We start from the raw sequence: 14,396 nt of genomic DNA, 5'->3' as shown, positions 1-14,396 counted from the left end.
GGGCAGCGGAGCAGCAGCACCGACGTGCGGCCCAAACACACACGCGCACACCGGGCAGCGGGAGCCGGGATTCCCCTGCAGCGCTGCCGCAGCCGCGCGGCTCGTGGCGGAGCGATCGGGCACTGCCCCCGTTCAGTGCCCGCCCCATCGCTGCCCCCTGGCTGGCCGGAGCGCCAGGGCAGGTTCGGCTCGGGAACCGGGGAGCAACTCTTGTCCTAAAGAGCGGTCAGGAACTGGAATGGGCTGTGCTGCGAGGTTGGGGGGGTCACCGTCCGCAGAGGTGCTCGGGAACCGAGTGAGGGATGTGGGTGGTGGGGCATGGCGGGGCTTGGGCTTGGTGGGCTCATCTTAGTGATCTTCGTTGTCTTTTCCAACTTTTATGATTCTGTAACTCTTCCCAAAGGAAAGCATGTCAGGACGGGGATGCGTTAATGCCAACTGTAATCTGTTTCCACTCTAGGTATAAAAAATGATGCAATGTGAACACGGACGCAATTGATGTACGTTACAAATGAGGACACAAATGTGGCTTCCATCATCTAAAGGCATTTTATTTAAAAAATACACATAGGAAACTGAAATGGCAAACTGCTGGTGTGGCTCAGAAAGAACAAAGCTCAGCTGAAAGGGGTGTGGAAGGTATACATGACAATCCATCTCGCCTTGTTTCTACAACAACACGACACGTCCAAGGGCAGCAAAAGGAAAGAACTGGAAAGGTGTTGGAGCACAGATGAAACCACCCTGAATGTGGTGCTCCTGGGCTGCACTGTGGCCTTATGCATCACTGCAAAAAGCAACCTGCGCTGCGCTGGGGTCTGTAGGTGGAGGAGTAGGAGGCGAGGCCTGCTTGAAGCTAAGAGCAAACAGGAGGCCAAAGACTTAGCATTAAAATTCAATGAATATGAATGAAATGCCTGAAAATATTACACAAAGATGGTGTAAGTACTTTACATGGTAATTCCCCATTTAAGAGAGAAGAACGAATGCAGAGAGAACAGCTGGGCTTTTCAGAAAGCGCTCCATGTCACTGAAATCTACAATAAGCCTGTTTAATCTGGATGGACTATGGGGCCTTTAGCAGTGGGTTACAAATATACAAGCACAGCGGCCTCTTTCTATTAGCCCTGATCCAGGGCCACAGCACAGTGATGAGGCAAGGGGATAGAAACACAGAGGATGGCATTTCCAAGTGGTATCTCTTGGACTTCTTTCAGGGGTGATGCATTGAGAACTCCTTAACTCTACCTTATTTTCAGGGTGTTGCTCATCTCCTGATTCATCCGGAACTTTGGTACACGCCAAAGCAAAGGCAAAGGGCTGGAACTTCTCACTAAAACGTAGCACTAAGAATTCACCCCCAGAGGCTACAATTCCAGACCAAAGGCAGAAGAAAGCACTTTAGCTCAAGGCACACCTCTAAGCCAAGCAGTAGGCGATAGTCCCTCTCCAATCTTGGGAAGTCATATGCTTTTTCTTCTTCTGTAGGTACATAAAAGAAAGAGGTTAAAAATTCACAGTATGAGCCAAGGCAAGCTGCATCCTCATTCCAAATTAAAACCAGTATAGTTGCCGTTTTCTTTGGGATAAGTGCTTCTTATCAGCCTCCTGCAGCAGCTTGGGATGATGGCTCTGTCCTCCAGCTCAAAAGAGCCAAAGCGCCAGTGAATGTACTGCTTGTAAGCAATGCGACGCAGCTGGCTGTTGGAACTGTGACCCGTCAGGTCCAGAAAGGGGTCTTCATAGAGAAGGGCTTTGTTCAGAGTGTCCCTGGACAACACCAGCTGTGCAAACCAGTAGGTGGTTGTGATGCACTGCCCCTCTTTTTTTCGGCAGCAGAGCTGCTCGTGGTGCTTCTGTGCCACCTGGCATCGGCCACAGCAGCACCACTTGGGGCAGTTTGTGGATGAGCTGCTTTGTGTGAGCGGCCTGAGCTCAGACTGTGCAGCGCCGTGCTTCTCGTTGGACTTGTGGCTGCAGCAGGTGCGAGGATCATAGGATTTCACAGGGTGGTCCTGGAAAACAATTCCCCAAATAGATGAGAATATAACATTTGCTGCTTCACCCATCTGCAGGGAGAATTTACGGCACTGATCCTCAGCATCGGGTGTTTCATTCGACACAGCACAATAGGCATAATGATGATAGATCAGCAGATCTGGAGGAGGATTGTCTTTCTGTGTTGCCAGCGCCCACCACAGCAAAATCCAATCGACACCTTAGAAGATGTTTCAACACCAACACACTCCCACCAGCACATGCCCACCACAGGAAAACAGCAGCTTTTAGCTGACTCTAAACACGCATCCCCTGGTCACAGGACTTGCTAACTTGAAGGGGCAATATGAATCTATTTTCAGTTCCTCAAGGTTTAAGCTTGAAATATGGGGAGGGGGGAAATCCAAATCAGTTTGAAATGACATTCCTCAGCTTTCTCCTTCGAGGAGGGAATCTCAGATGTTAAGTGTCTGCATTTACCTCAAAAATGCTGCCCTCAGCATTCTGCAAGCTTGTTCTCAGAGGCATCTTTATCAAAGTAATGTGTGGCTTATCGACATAGGACACAAGTATCACCTGTGAAGCAGAAGAAATCAGCACTGTCAGCTCAAGTAGTTGCTTAGAGAACTGGAGACAGAACAGAGATCTCACCATGGGTCTGGCTTCTGCAGTCTGTACTCCAGCAACAATCCCTTGCAACTGCATGCAGCAAGAGTAGGGATTTCCAGTACCTGGGATAGTGAGGGTGTGGACAGCAGCGGGAACAGACAGAAGTAATGGCAAGAGACAGTGCAGAACTGACTGCAAGAGTGTGGTTGTGCAGAGTCTTTATGTGGAGAGTTCCTCCGTGTCCTTCTTTAAAAGGCCTATCTAAAATGCTGGGGAATTAGTAGACACAGCCCAGTGAAACAACCACGAATGTCTTGAGAAAGAGGAAGAGGCAGTACAGAACTGGCAGGGAAGAGGCTCTGAGGAATGCCCTCTGAATGGACAACCTTTCCACAGCACCTTTCTTCCATTTCGAAGGGTCACGATTCCCTGCAGGTTTCCCTGGTAGAGCTGGTGGGGCTCTGCCACGCCAAGGCTCCGTGTGTAAGCACACTGCAGCCGTGCACTGCACAGCTCTGTGGATGTTTCCTGGAGATTCTCTGGCATGAAAAGGAGCAGGCAGTTCTCTTTGCCCATTCCTTATTGCACTGGGTCCTGCAGTCCCTCTCTCAAAGCTCCCCAATGTCCTCAAGCCACAGCTGCAGGCTGCTGCAGGGTGCAACAAAGCCCAGCAGTGAAGCAGGAATGAACAACTTGCATTCCTTACCTGTTCTGGCATCAGCACAGTCTCATACTTCTTCCTGATTACATTTTCACATACTTGTATTTTGCAGCAGCTGGAGCAATTGTATAAATGAAAACACATTTCTATAATAGTCACAGCCTGCATGTGAAAGAAAAGCAAGCAGTGATTCCACTTTCTTAATGAGACTCCAGAACTAGTTCAAGGTACACAAAAAAAGTAAGTCTCTCACCAAACCAAAATAGGCGATCGTGGACCCAATGAATGTAAACAGTTCGATGAGTTTAAATTGTCCACCCTAAAGGAAGCAGAAAGTGAGAATTGGGAAGCAAGATCTCTGACCGTTCACTCAGCATAACAGCATTTCTGGTTTGTCCCTTTGCAGTGATTCATCCATTCAATCTCAGGATTTCATAGACCATCTCAGGCACTTTGCAGGGAGAAATAAATAATTTGAGAAGGAAACGGTGGTGACATGCAGGGTTCATGGCAGACAAGAAACCTTGTTATGCTTTCAGCAAACAACAACCCTGCTTCCCTCTTAACTCTGCTGTTTCCTCCTAAACTTTGCTCATTACGCTGCTCAGCTGAGTTTAGATCTACTCATCTGACATGACCTCCATCCCAGAATGATGGACAGAAGAAATGGATATATGGCAGAAGCAGGACTAAAGAAATAGCAAATCTTCTTCTTTCTTCCCTTCAGAAGGAAAAACAGACACATTTACCATGCCGAACACAAGGACATCAAACCGTATTCCATAGGCTTTGAAAAGAGTTCTCTGCTCTGTCCCATCTGGTAGCTTATAGTGCCTTGCAAACCTGCAAAAGAAAAAGTGAAGATCCGTGCAGCTGATGAATGTAATGATACAAAGCCAGAGAACACAAAAGGGAATGTCGTTTCTTCTGTCTTCTTTTCCCTCCCTTTCCAGCCTTCCAAAACCAAGGGGCTGAAGCCAGCTTGGTGAACAGTGTTTTGCCCAGCATCTGACCTGACTGTCCCACAAACTTCCAGTCTTCAGGAAGGCTGCTGGCCTCACCTCACAGCACCGTCTCAGTTTTTTCTTGTGTTCTCCCCATCTCTTGTCTATGGTTGTCAGCTCAGAGCTGACACCTATTTGTTCCTTGTTTGCACAGCTCCAGCAGAACGCAGCTTTGGAATATGTTGGCAGCTCTCAGACAGTTACGGCACTCATGTTAGCATCACAAATGTATGAAAACCCACAACAGTAATCATGCCGTGAGTAAAAAAAGTGCTGTTACACAAGAGTTTTGACCCAGATCTGAGGGACAACTTCAGTTTTAAACACGCTGATAAGCATTTGACAAATTGTGTAACTACTCAGATTGGAGTTGCATTGAGATTATTCATTAAAATTTTGCATATATCTGCCATATGTACAAAGAACCAAAAGCTTTCATTTGCTTTTGAATAAATCTTGCTTCAGTGAACTGTGGAGTTACCCGGATGGAAGCCAAATACTTTCTGATTTTATTTAATCTTCGTGGGAAACTCACAAATTTAGGCAGTTTCAAGCCTCAATGGCCACGTGGTAGAATCTGCCCAAACTATTTGCTGTGTTAGCTCCCTAAATACTTCCCCAAAATACCTGTGGGAAATTTCTAGGCCTTTCAACACGGAAATAAAACGTCCTGCCACATGAGCATGCTCATTATTGAGATGATCATGATAATATATCTATACAGCTGCAATAACTGCAGGTTAAGGACTTGACTACAAGGCCAAAGGACAGTCAAACGCTTTGTTATTCCAAGCTGTCATTCTCCATACTTGCTTCGTGACACTTTTTCTTTACCTGATGCTGAATCCAGGGTATTGGGTTCTTGTTTTGTCATCCAGGCGGCGGAAGCTATACTCAGGACTGCAGTAGTAAGACCAACTGTCTAAGTCACAGTCCCATTTAATCTCAATGGCAATGATTCCTCCCTGGAAGCAAGCACAGGGATTATTCTGATTGCTGCCTTTGCTGGATATCTGTTAAAGGCAGCAGAGATTTGAGGGATGCCATTGGTTGGGATGCATCTCCTTATGCATGCTAACTCAGAAACAACTTTTGCTCATCAAACAGTCTTTCATGGAAGTGTCTTAACTGCGTGATCTATAAGCAACCATTCATTCTGCCTCTTCCTATTTTCTGCCTATCTTTCCTCAGTTTATTAGCACGAGTGCAGATGTAGCTGAAACACTGTGAGGGCAATTTCATTTTGGCTCAAACCAAAAGCCAAATTGCAGATGTAAATGTTGCAGACACCCAGTCCAAATTTTTCATCTCAGGTGCCCTTGTGCCATGCTGAGACTCAATAAATCTGGCTTACATGATGACGCGTCTCAGGACACTTTGTGTCTACTTTTCTTCTATCCATCTGTTAGTATAAACTTGCCAGAGGTGTAGCTGGATACTGTGCTAAGGGCATTTAGCTTAACAGCCTAAAGAACAGAGCAAAAATATAATGAGAAAAAGAAATGTCTTTTTTTTTTTTTAATGCCAAATATAAGTTACCATTTGTGCCAGTCTTACTTTTGGATGATTCTCTCCCCAAACAACGTGATTTAGAATGTACTAATCATCCAAAGATGACCATGAAGGACAGCTTTCTGTAAGACCTATGTAAGTGCATGCTGGTTTGCTGAAGGGCCTCTACATACTACAGCAATACCAACCATATTCTGTCCACCCTGTCAGTGTGGGTCCCCTGGTATGAAATGTTAAGCACATTTAACCCGTTCAATTTGGGATTACATTGCTTCTCAGACAATCGGTTTCTAACCTAGAACAACATGGAAGACAGCAAAATACGGAGGAAGAAAACCAGAAAATGTTTCAACAGTGAGTATAAAAAAAGTAATATGACAGACCTTGACTGCCATCTCAGAGAAGTTTTCTTTTGCTTCCTGAAGGATATCTCCCAGGCGGAATATTGGACAGAGTGGGGCGGTTACCTTGTTGAATTTGCAGGAAGTGTTCAATTTGGGTGAAATATTTTGTCTGTGAAGAACACGTAGAGTTGTTAAAATCTAAAAGCAAAAGCTGGAACAGCTATAAATACAGCTAAGGGATTTCACTGTGGCTGGATGCTGTGTTAAATGTACTCAGATTTTACTTGTATGAGGTTTTGTTTTCACAGCTACCAGATCTGTACGTTCCTATGAGATGTGCAAATCAAGATGAATTCTTTACTGTTTGGATGTATTACAAGCAACAGTTTACCTGTGTAAACAAAACATTTTGACCCGAAACTCAGAGTCACACATCAGTTATGCTATAGTTTAATGATTTTACCCTCATGTGAATGGAATATCTGAGTGAACAATTCTACTGTCCTTTGCCTGAAGAGAAACAGAGCCATGCTGGGAGGCTGAGTTCCCAAGGTCTTCTTATTTCTCTTGTTCCTGAAGAACTGATCTTCTAAAGGCTTGTGATTTGTTGCTCATGTAGATAAAGCCCTGAAGATATAGCCCTTCTGAATAAAGAAGCTTCCAATTTATACAACCTTTTCTGCAGAGCACAACCACTCACTCTTCAGAAGACATGGAGGAATACTGGCACTTACACGGTGTAATTAAATGTGGGGAAGTGAATGTTGTTCTTTATAAACACTGTGAAGTCTTCAGAACTCCTCAGAACAGCTGGCCTAAAAGAGAAACATCAAATCAACTAACTTTTAAATACATCAACTAATCTCATGCGAATTTATTACCTGGAAAACTGTCAGTGGGAGGAATATTTTCCTGAGAAAGAGGTTGAGAAGCAGGGAGAGAAGTGGCTCAGAGGATCGAGAAAGATCATTTTCTTGAGTTTGAGGTATAAACAGTTCTTTCCCTTTTGCACTTTCCTATGTGGGCTGAGCCTAAATTGAGTCCCTACATGCAGATGAAATATGAGCTCATGAGGCTTCTCATATAAATCTTGCTACAGAATAATAATAGTGAGAGTTTATCACATTTGGCAGCTGAGAATTTCTGCACAGCGAACAGATAGCTTCATTGCTGTCCTCACAGACAGGATGCTGTATGAACCGTTACATCCTTCCTGTTGTTGGACAAAGCCTTTTTCAGAACACAGCTCTGTCTGCAGGAGAAGGGAATGGCAATTCCTCTGAACTCAGCAGAAGTTACTGCAGGAGGCACTGTGAGATCTGGAAGGGACCTGGCTGGGGAAGAATTGCTCTGTGTCTGCAGAAAACTCTTGACTTAGGGAAGAGATGGGATACAGGCACAGAATCACGCTTGTATTGCCGCTCAAAGTGATTATTGACCTGGTTTCTTACTCATGTATTTCAAAAGCTGGTTCACAGAAGCTAAAATAGATTAGTCATTTGCTTTCTTAGAGTGCAATTTCCATCATTTCTGTTGAAATGAAACCTTTTCTAGAATTTCTTCATGCTTTGGCTGACTCAGACAGGAAATGGAACATTTTCATCCTAGAATACTACACAGTCAGGTGGTTACAGAAAAAGATGCCTACAGGGCCACTCCATTCCACTCTCTGAGTCACAGCAGCTTCGTTTCCTGGAGCCTTTTCCCTACAGTTTTCTTCAGTTTTCTATTACATACAGACAGCACTGAAGTTTTCATCACCTGCCTAGAACGGATGAAGAGATGTTCTTTAGTTTAGAGTGGATCCCTAAAAGCTACCCTACAGCATAGGCAACTAATCTAGCACTACTGGTTTGAGTGGTGGAAGAAGCCTCGCTGTGGTAAATGAACCCACACAGAGCTTCTACACCACAGAGCACTGAGAACCTCAAGTTAGGAAACCTCAAGTTGATGCATCTTCCTTGACATTTGAATTCATTATCCAAATGCCTCGATGGAATTCAAGATGAGCCTGTGACATCTAAAATCGTTTCTGTGGCAGCTGTGTGATGCTAAGACTGGAGGCTATGGCTTCACTTCAGAATCACAGAGCAGGACAGTTGTAATTTAACAGCAATTGATTTAGATACAGTAAGTATGATCAGCATGGCTGTGATAAATAGCTGGTTTACATACCTGAGATCCATCTGCACCCGGGCAAAGTCATTACCCTAAAGTTGTAGGACTGTCAAAGTAAACTCTCCTTTTGACAAAAAATGAAAATAATTTTGCTACTTACACGGGGGGTCTTTCTTCCCCTTGAACAGGGCACCATGCCTTGATCTCACATGTTTTATGAGTTATGTTATAATGCACACATTTTCCAGTTTGAACTCCTGTGGAAGAACAAGCTCCTGCTCAGCAAACACAAGCATTTTGTACCATCTAGACAGTCTCAGCATGCCAGTGGCTTCATCCTCAAATGTAATGGAGAGATTTTTACATTTCAGATTATCGTAGCTTTCTATGGAGGGAACTTTAAGAAGAATTACCCAAGTTATGGTCCTGCCATACCCTCGACAGTCCCCATTTAGCCACTTGCTTGGGTCAACAGAGCTTCTTATTATTTGGATCGAGGGTGAAGTAACTCCCTTCAGTTTGACATGTCCTGACATATCTGAGTCTTGACATAAACTGAGAAACTAACTGTGTCTGCTAGAAGTTTAACTCAACATGACCAAATTAAACAAGGATATAAACAAGGATACAGTGGGTGGCATCTCTGCCCATGGCATTGGGGTTGGAACTAGACAATCTTTAAGATCCCTTCCAACCCAAGCCATTTTATGATTCTATGATTCTCTAAAGGTATGTAGAAAACCCTGATTCTTTCTGCATTCCTGGAGAGTCAGAATTTTCTGTGAACACCCAGTTATTAGAGAAGGATATAAATCAGCCAGCAGCCTGGCTTTGGGGAATCTCAGCAGTACAGAGAATCCACATAGCTGATGAAAGCTGTATGATGTCTTCTGGACAGCCAGTCCCCAAGGAAAGACACAAGTCGTTTGTCTTATTCTGAGAACAACCTATCAGATGTTATGGATGCTTCAGATAGATCCTGCAGTCACTCCCCTGTCTGAGCAGCCACAGATACCAACAGGAGTGACCATGAGAGTCCTCCTTTATACCACAATCTGTACTCTTCACATTTCCCCCTTCTCTGCTACCTTCCACAGTTTCTTCTTTTAGTAAGGGCATGCACTGGCTGGTAAAAACTCTGTTCTGTGGTTTTGAAAATCTGTTCTCAGGTATCTCTTAGGATTATATACTGTTCTGCTGCAATTCTTCTCCAAACTGGAACTTGCATGTTCTGCACTGGTCGATAACACAATAGAAGATAATACCCACAAACAACATTGCAATCTGAAAATACCTTTTACGTACCATTACTGTGGACATCTACAATCCCTTTTGCACAGGACTTATCTGAAGAGCAGATAGCTTTGGCAGTGGGATACTGGAAAAAAAAAAAGACATGAAAGAGCAATATAAAAGTGTGTCTCTCCATACAATGTCTCTCCTTACAATAACATTTTCTTTTATTATTTATGTCATTTCCTGTTTTCTATACTACTAAGTACAACAAATCTAATACTGGACTATTTACTCTTTTGTTTATAAACAGCCCCAAAAACTTTTGGCAGTGAAAGTCAACTTTCACTGATGTTTGGGAACTGCTCTGCAAAGACCCACTTCTAGGCCAGCTGGATGAACGGGGAGGAGAGCTGAAGCTGACTGCCAGGTTTGTCACTACTCCCTAAAAGCAATGCAGGTAGGGTTGGCAAGTTCATTGATGCAAGGGAAAACCTCAGCCAACAAACTGATTCCCTAAGAAATAGCAGGGTGAAGGAAAGAAAATGAGCAATTTAGGTTAGTTTGCATGTTATCTACTGAGATATAAGCATAAAGAGCAGCAAAAAGTATTTGCTTGTACGGGACTGTCCCACAGTCTGCTCTTTCACACTAACATTAATGTTCTCTGTTAACTACTGGCTATTTGTATTCAATGCCATCATCCTGAGTATAAATTACAAAAAAATGTTTACCTCAGGGCAAGTCTTTTGAATCTGATTTTCTGTCCGAATGATGTTGGTCATCACAAAAAAAGAGTCTCTTGTCTACATGGGGAAAAGAAAATGAATACGACTGAAATTTCACATACTTGGTTCAGACCTCAGCCTCTTCAGGACATCACCTGGTAGGACAACAAGGCTGATGCTGCTCTATCTCTCCCCGACAGACACTCAGATTCTCCCCAGCTCAAACAGGAAAAGCCAGAGACAGCATCAGGGCATAAAAGAGCAGTCAAGGCAAAAAGATACTGATGTTTGTTTTGAATACTGGCATTACAACCTAGAAGGGCACAATGGCATTCACTAGAAATAACAGTACTGTGTTTAGTGCAGCCATGCTGGAGTAAATCTGCTCCTAGGTTTGTTACTATAAAAATATTAAACTGATATTGTAAAAAAAAAAAAAAAGTGAAACAAATAGCACCACAGAAATCTCATTGAAAAGAATAATCTTTTTCCTTTTCTTCCCTGCTGGGGAAAGGTAGGTTTGGCTTAAAACATTGCTGTCTCAAATGTGAAGTCTTCACTGCTCATCCCAGCAGACATACTAGGAAAGAAACCAGATGTATTGATAGAAGTTGAATATTGTGCTGGCATTAAATTAAGACTTGCCTGCGTTGGTATGGTGTATTCTGCTGCATCCCAGATCCTGTCTACACGAGCCACTCCTTTCAGGGTAACGCGAACTGAGCTGGTAAGTTCTTCTTTCTCTTGATAGCGCTTGTGAACAATGAGTGTGTAACTGCACAAATTAAACAGAGGGGACAAGAGAACTCGTAAAAGTAAAATGAAACATCTTTTTTGGTATCATTCTTGGACAAAATGAACTGCAGCATAAAGTCAGGCAAGCATTTTCAGCCCTTTTGGTGTGAGACAGATGTACTGCTTGGGCCTAAGCCTTCCTTGAATTCACTTTTGCAGTGTTCACTTTGTCAGGAATGAGATAAAATACTCACAAAGAGAATTTCTGTTCTCCCATCCTAAATGCTGTGGACAAATTCAGGTCGCATCCTGGTTAGAATGTTTAGTCTTGAATTTTCCAGCGTTATGATTTTTTTTTGCCTCATGCTGATTGCATCAACAACTTTGGCCTAATAGTTTCATTTTCTCATGAATTGAGTGTGTTAGTAGCAGGTCATCTCTGTTTTTATGTTGACAGGAAGTGATTTAGCTCCTCCAATTCATGCAGGCAATGACATCTTTGGAAAACTACTGTATGTCCAGAAGGTAATTTCCACACTATATAAAAGTCATATAAAAGGTTTGCTTTGAAAACCAATCATGCTGCACAGCCACAGGAGTGGTTGAGCATCATTTCAGTTTAACAGCAGACTCTTCTGGAAGGGATAAATTTGCTAAAGAATAGAAATAGAAAGCACTTGATCAGTGCTCCTTCATTTATATTGTCTGTTATAACAGCATTTCAGCCCTTTCTTTCTGGAGATCAGTACTTTGGGATAATCATGCTTTTGGAAACTGGCAGTGGGAACCCACATCTGAGCAGCAGTAGGTGCCTGCATTTCCTGCAGACTTGATTCTTAGCAAGATTGGGATCAGTGTGCTCCATGTCCTGGATTGTTGCCCTCACATAAGAAATAAATCACTTTCTGAACTTGCAGGCTTTGTTCAGCAAAGACTTATCACTGAAAACAGCCCTACTTTGGCAGCAAGGAGGAAAATTTGCCCTTTAGAGGCAATCTATTATTGTTTATTCCTAAACACCTTATTGTTCTTGAAATCTGCTTCAAGTGCTTGACTGGCTATTTCATCTGCTAGGTAGATCTAGTCCTGATAGGAGACTCTGTGGAACACGCTCTAATCTCAGAAAAAAAACTGAGGTAAATGTCAGATTATTCAATAGAGTGAGTCCGGATTTATAGACAAGAAACAGAAACAGCATAACAGGAAACGAAACCACAAGCATTCGTTAGTGAAAACTCAGTTAAACTTTAACAACCCCACCCTGTGAGATAACCTCCCGTGCCAGAATCCCACCATAAAGCTCCCACTGCCACATCCATCTTCCAGGAGTGTTCTAGCACCAAACCAGTGCTCTAGAATCACTGCCACAGAACTGAAAGCTCTGAAAGCCACACTGTGAGTCAGACAATCCCCCGCACAACAAACACCTGTTAGTGTTCAGTGCCATTTCCCATCGCCCCGCACTTACCAAATATACACGGCAATAACTCCATAAATGAACCACTTCACACACACAAGTCCAACACTCGGAAAACGGATCAGTTTTGGGGACTCGTAATTAAACACATCCTTCATCCAGCCCCACGCAACCATTGTTAACGTTTCCTGTGAGCTTACAGAAACTGCAAGTGGCTTGATACCGTCTTCTTTTACTCTTGCATCCTTCTGAGGCCACACCACTTAAAGGCACAGTCAGAAACCCATATGAGTAGAATGGTACCACAGGCCTTCACAAGAAAGGCAGCTGGTGGAGCAAAGCTTGATGTTATATAAAATAAAGAGTATAAGGAAGTGGGAGACAGGATACCAAATGCCTTCTTCATCTGTCCAGAGAAGGAAAAGGACATATAACTTCTTAGTGGAATCCACACTATTTTAGGGAGCTAAAACAGAAGTAGCCTGGCTCAGCCTGTTGATAGAAATACGAGCTCTTCACAGCCACCCACGTTTTTGTGTGACAAAGGGAGTTTTCAGAGAGGGAAGATTTTTTGAATTCCCTTCAGTATGAGCATCAGCAGTGTACTTTAAATTTCTGAATTCGGACTTCTATCAAAGAGAAAAGTCTAGATGTCGGATACATCAGTGATAGCCCTCAGCTAGCCCAGCTTTTTTAAAGATTGAAAGTTTAAAGTTGGGGGAAAAAAACCGAGAGAACTTCTTTCTGAGTTCTCAAGTCGTACTTATGTGGTGTCTGGAGGAGAATTTCCGTTCACTGAATCTGTTCAGACCTCAAACCAGAATGAGAAAACCTTGTGAAGTAGTAAACACTTTGAAGGCGCTGCCCTGACTTGAAGGAGGATGGAATGCTTTTCTATTGCTGAAAGGATTCGACTCTGCAGAGTGAATTCGACACATTTCTTCCAAAACACTTCAGTAGAAACAGGATTAGGGATCACATAAACATTGGAACACCTACTGTGGGTCAAACCACAGGGCCGTTAGCTGAGGCCACTTATTTTCACACCAAAGGCCTTAAGACAGAGAGAAAAGAGATAAAGAAAGAAGCTCAGGAGTTTCTGCCTTGGGGTTATTGTGCAGCCTTCCTCATATTGCATCCTTTTCCAATGCATATTACTCAGAATCTCTAAAATGAGCTGATCATTTACAACCACTTCTCTAGCTGGCTGTGGGTGCATCACTAGCCGTGGTTTACATAATGTGCTGGGTAGCCTCAGCCACCACAGAGGTATCTCGATGGCTTCCTTGTCTACATTTGCAAGGGGGAAACAGTGAGATACAGGAACGTCAGTGCAGAAGAAGCTGCTCAGATGGTGAAAGCAGCTCAGAGCAGCACTACTGCACTGGGAGTGCAGCAGTACGTGAAGGCCAGGAGGCTCCTGTCCATGTTTTTCCAGGCTCCAGTACAGCTCTTCTCAACAACAGAATCATTGTGCATTTGCAAAAATAACCTTCCAGCTGTTCTGGTCCCACCAGAAGTTGAGTACTGCACTGCAAATTCTGCTGCTTGGCTTTCCAGGAGAGGGCACTGCTACATCAACACGTGGGCCAGTACCTCACTGGACTCTTCCTGATGTTTGCATGTCAACCTGCCTGCAACCGCCTGCTCTTGCTCTCAGCACTACACATTGAATGACCTGCAAGCGGATGCTTTGCCTGAAGCTGGGGCAACTGCAGAGATCAATCTAAAAGGACTGAAACCAGCATGATGCTGGCCTCCCTCTGAGCCTGACTCCCCACCACCCAACAATTTGCACTAGTGCAAAGAAGGTGCCATACACTTCCACATTCATACTGCAGGGGTGGCAATGTCCATGCAAGAATGGCAATGGTAAAGCAAGCTTTTGGCACACCAGTGGCCACAAAGATCTTCAGCTTTTTACCTCAGGTTACATAGGACACTGTACTGTTTGGTCTCAGGATGGTTTTGTGCCCTGTCATGGGATTAAGAGGCAGTTCAGCTGGGTAACAAAGTCACAGTGCTGAGCAGGGCAAG

At 43.7% G+C, this 14,396-nt stretch overlaps 1 protein-coding gene across 1 annotated transcript; it reads right to left on the bottom strand.

Annotated features, from left to right (window-relative positions):
• Window positions 1-526: 526 nt before the first annotated feature.
• P2RX7 (purinergic receptor P2X 7) lies at window positions 527-12,566 on the bottom strand. Its single transcript, XM_001235162.7, has 13 exons — window positions 12,411-12,566; window positions 10,853-10,982; window positions 10,214-10,285; window positions 9,552-9,624; window positions 8,407-8,503; window positions 6,863-6,943; window positions 6,168-6,297; window positions 5,107-5,237; window positions 4,018-4,111; window positions 3,522-3,587; window positions 3,314-3,430; window positions 2,479-2,574; window positions 527-2,015 (listed from the first exon to the last, which is right to left on the bottom strand). The coding sequence occupies exons 1-13, from the start codon at window positions 12,533-12,535 to the stop codon at window positions 1,545-1,547; spliced, it is 1,683 nt and encodes a 560-aa protein (XP_001235163.4). The 5' UTR covers window positions 12,536-12,566; the 3' UTR covers window positions 527-1,544.
• Window positions 12,567-14,396: the final 1,830 nt, after the last annotated feature.

This window comes from Gallus gallus, chromosome 15, assembly GCF_016699485.2.
Source record: "Gallus gallus isolate bGalGal1 chromosome 15, bGalGal1.mat.broiler.GRCg7b, whole genome shotgun sequence".
In the NCBI taxonomy this organism is placed as follows: Eukaryota; Metazoa; Chordata; class Aves; order Galliformes; family Phasianidae; genus Gallus; species Gallus gallus.
The sequence above is the reverse complement of the archived record's forward strand: the minus strand, read 5'-3'. Positions and strand labels throughout refer to the sequence as shown.

Bases quoted from the DNA above. Each gene is read 5' to 3' on its own strand.
- P2RX7 (XM_001235162.7), bottom strand. From the start codon at position 12,535: ATGGTTGCGTGGGGCTGGATGAAGGATGTGTTTAATTACGAGTCCCCA. The intron at 8,504-9,551 runs GTACGTAAAAGG...GTTCTTCCACAG, and splicing joins TGTAGATGTCCACAGTAATG to GAGTTCAAACTGGAAAATGT. The intron at 6,298-6,862 runs GTAAGTGCCAGT...TGTTCTTCACAG, and splicing joins CCCACATTTAATTACACCGT to ACAAAATATTTCACCCAAAT.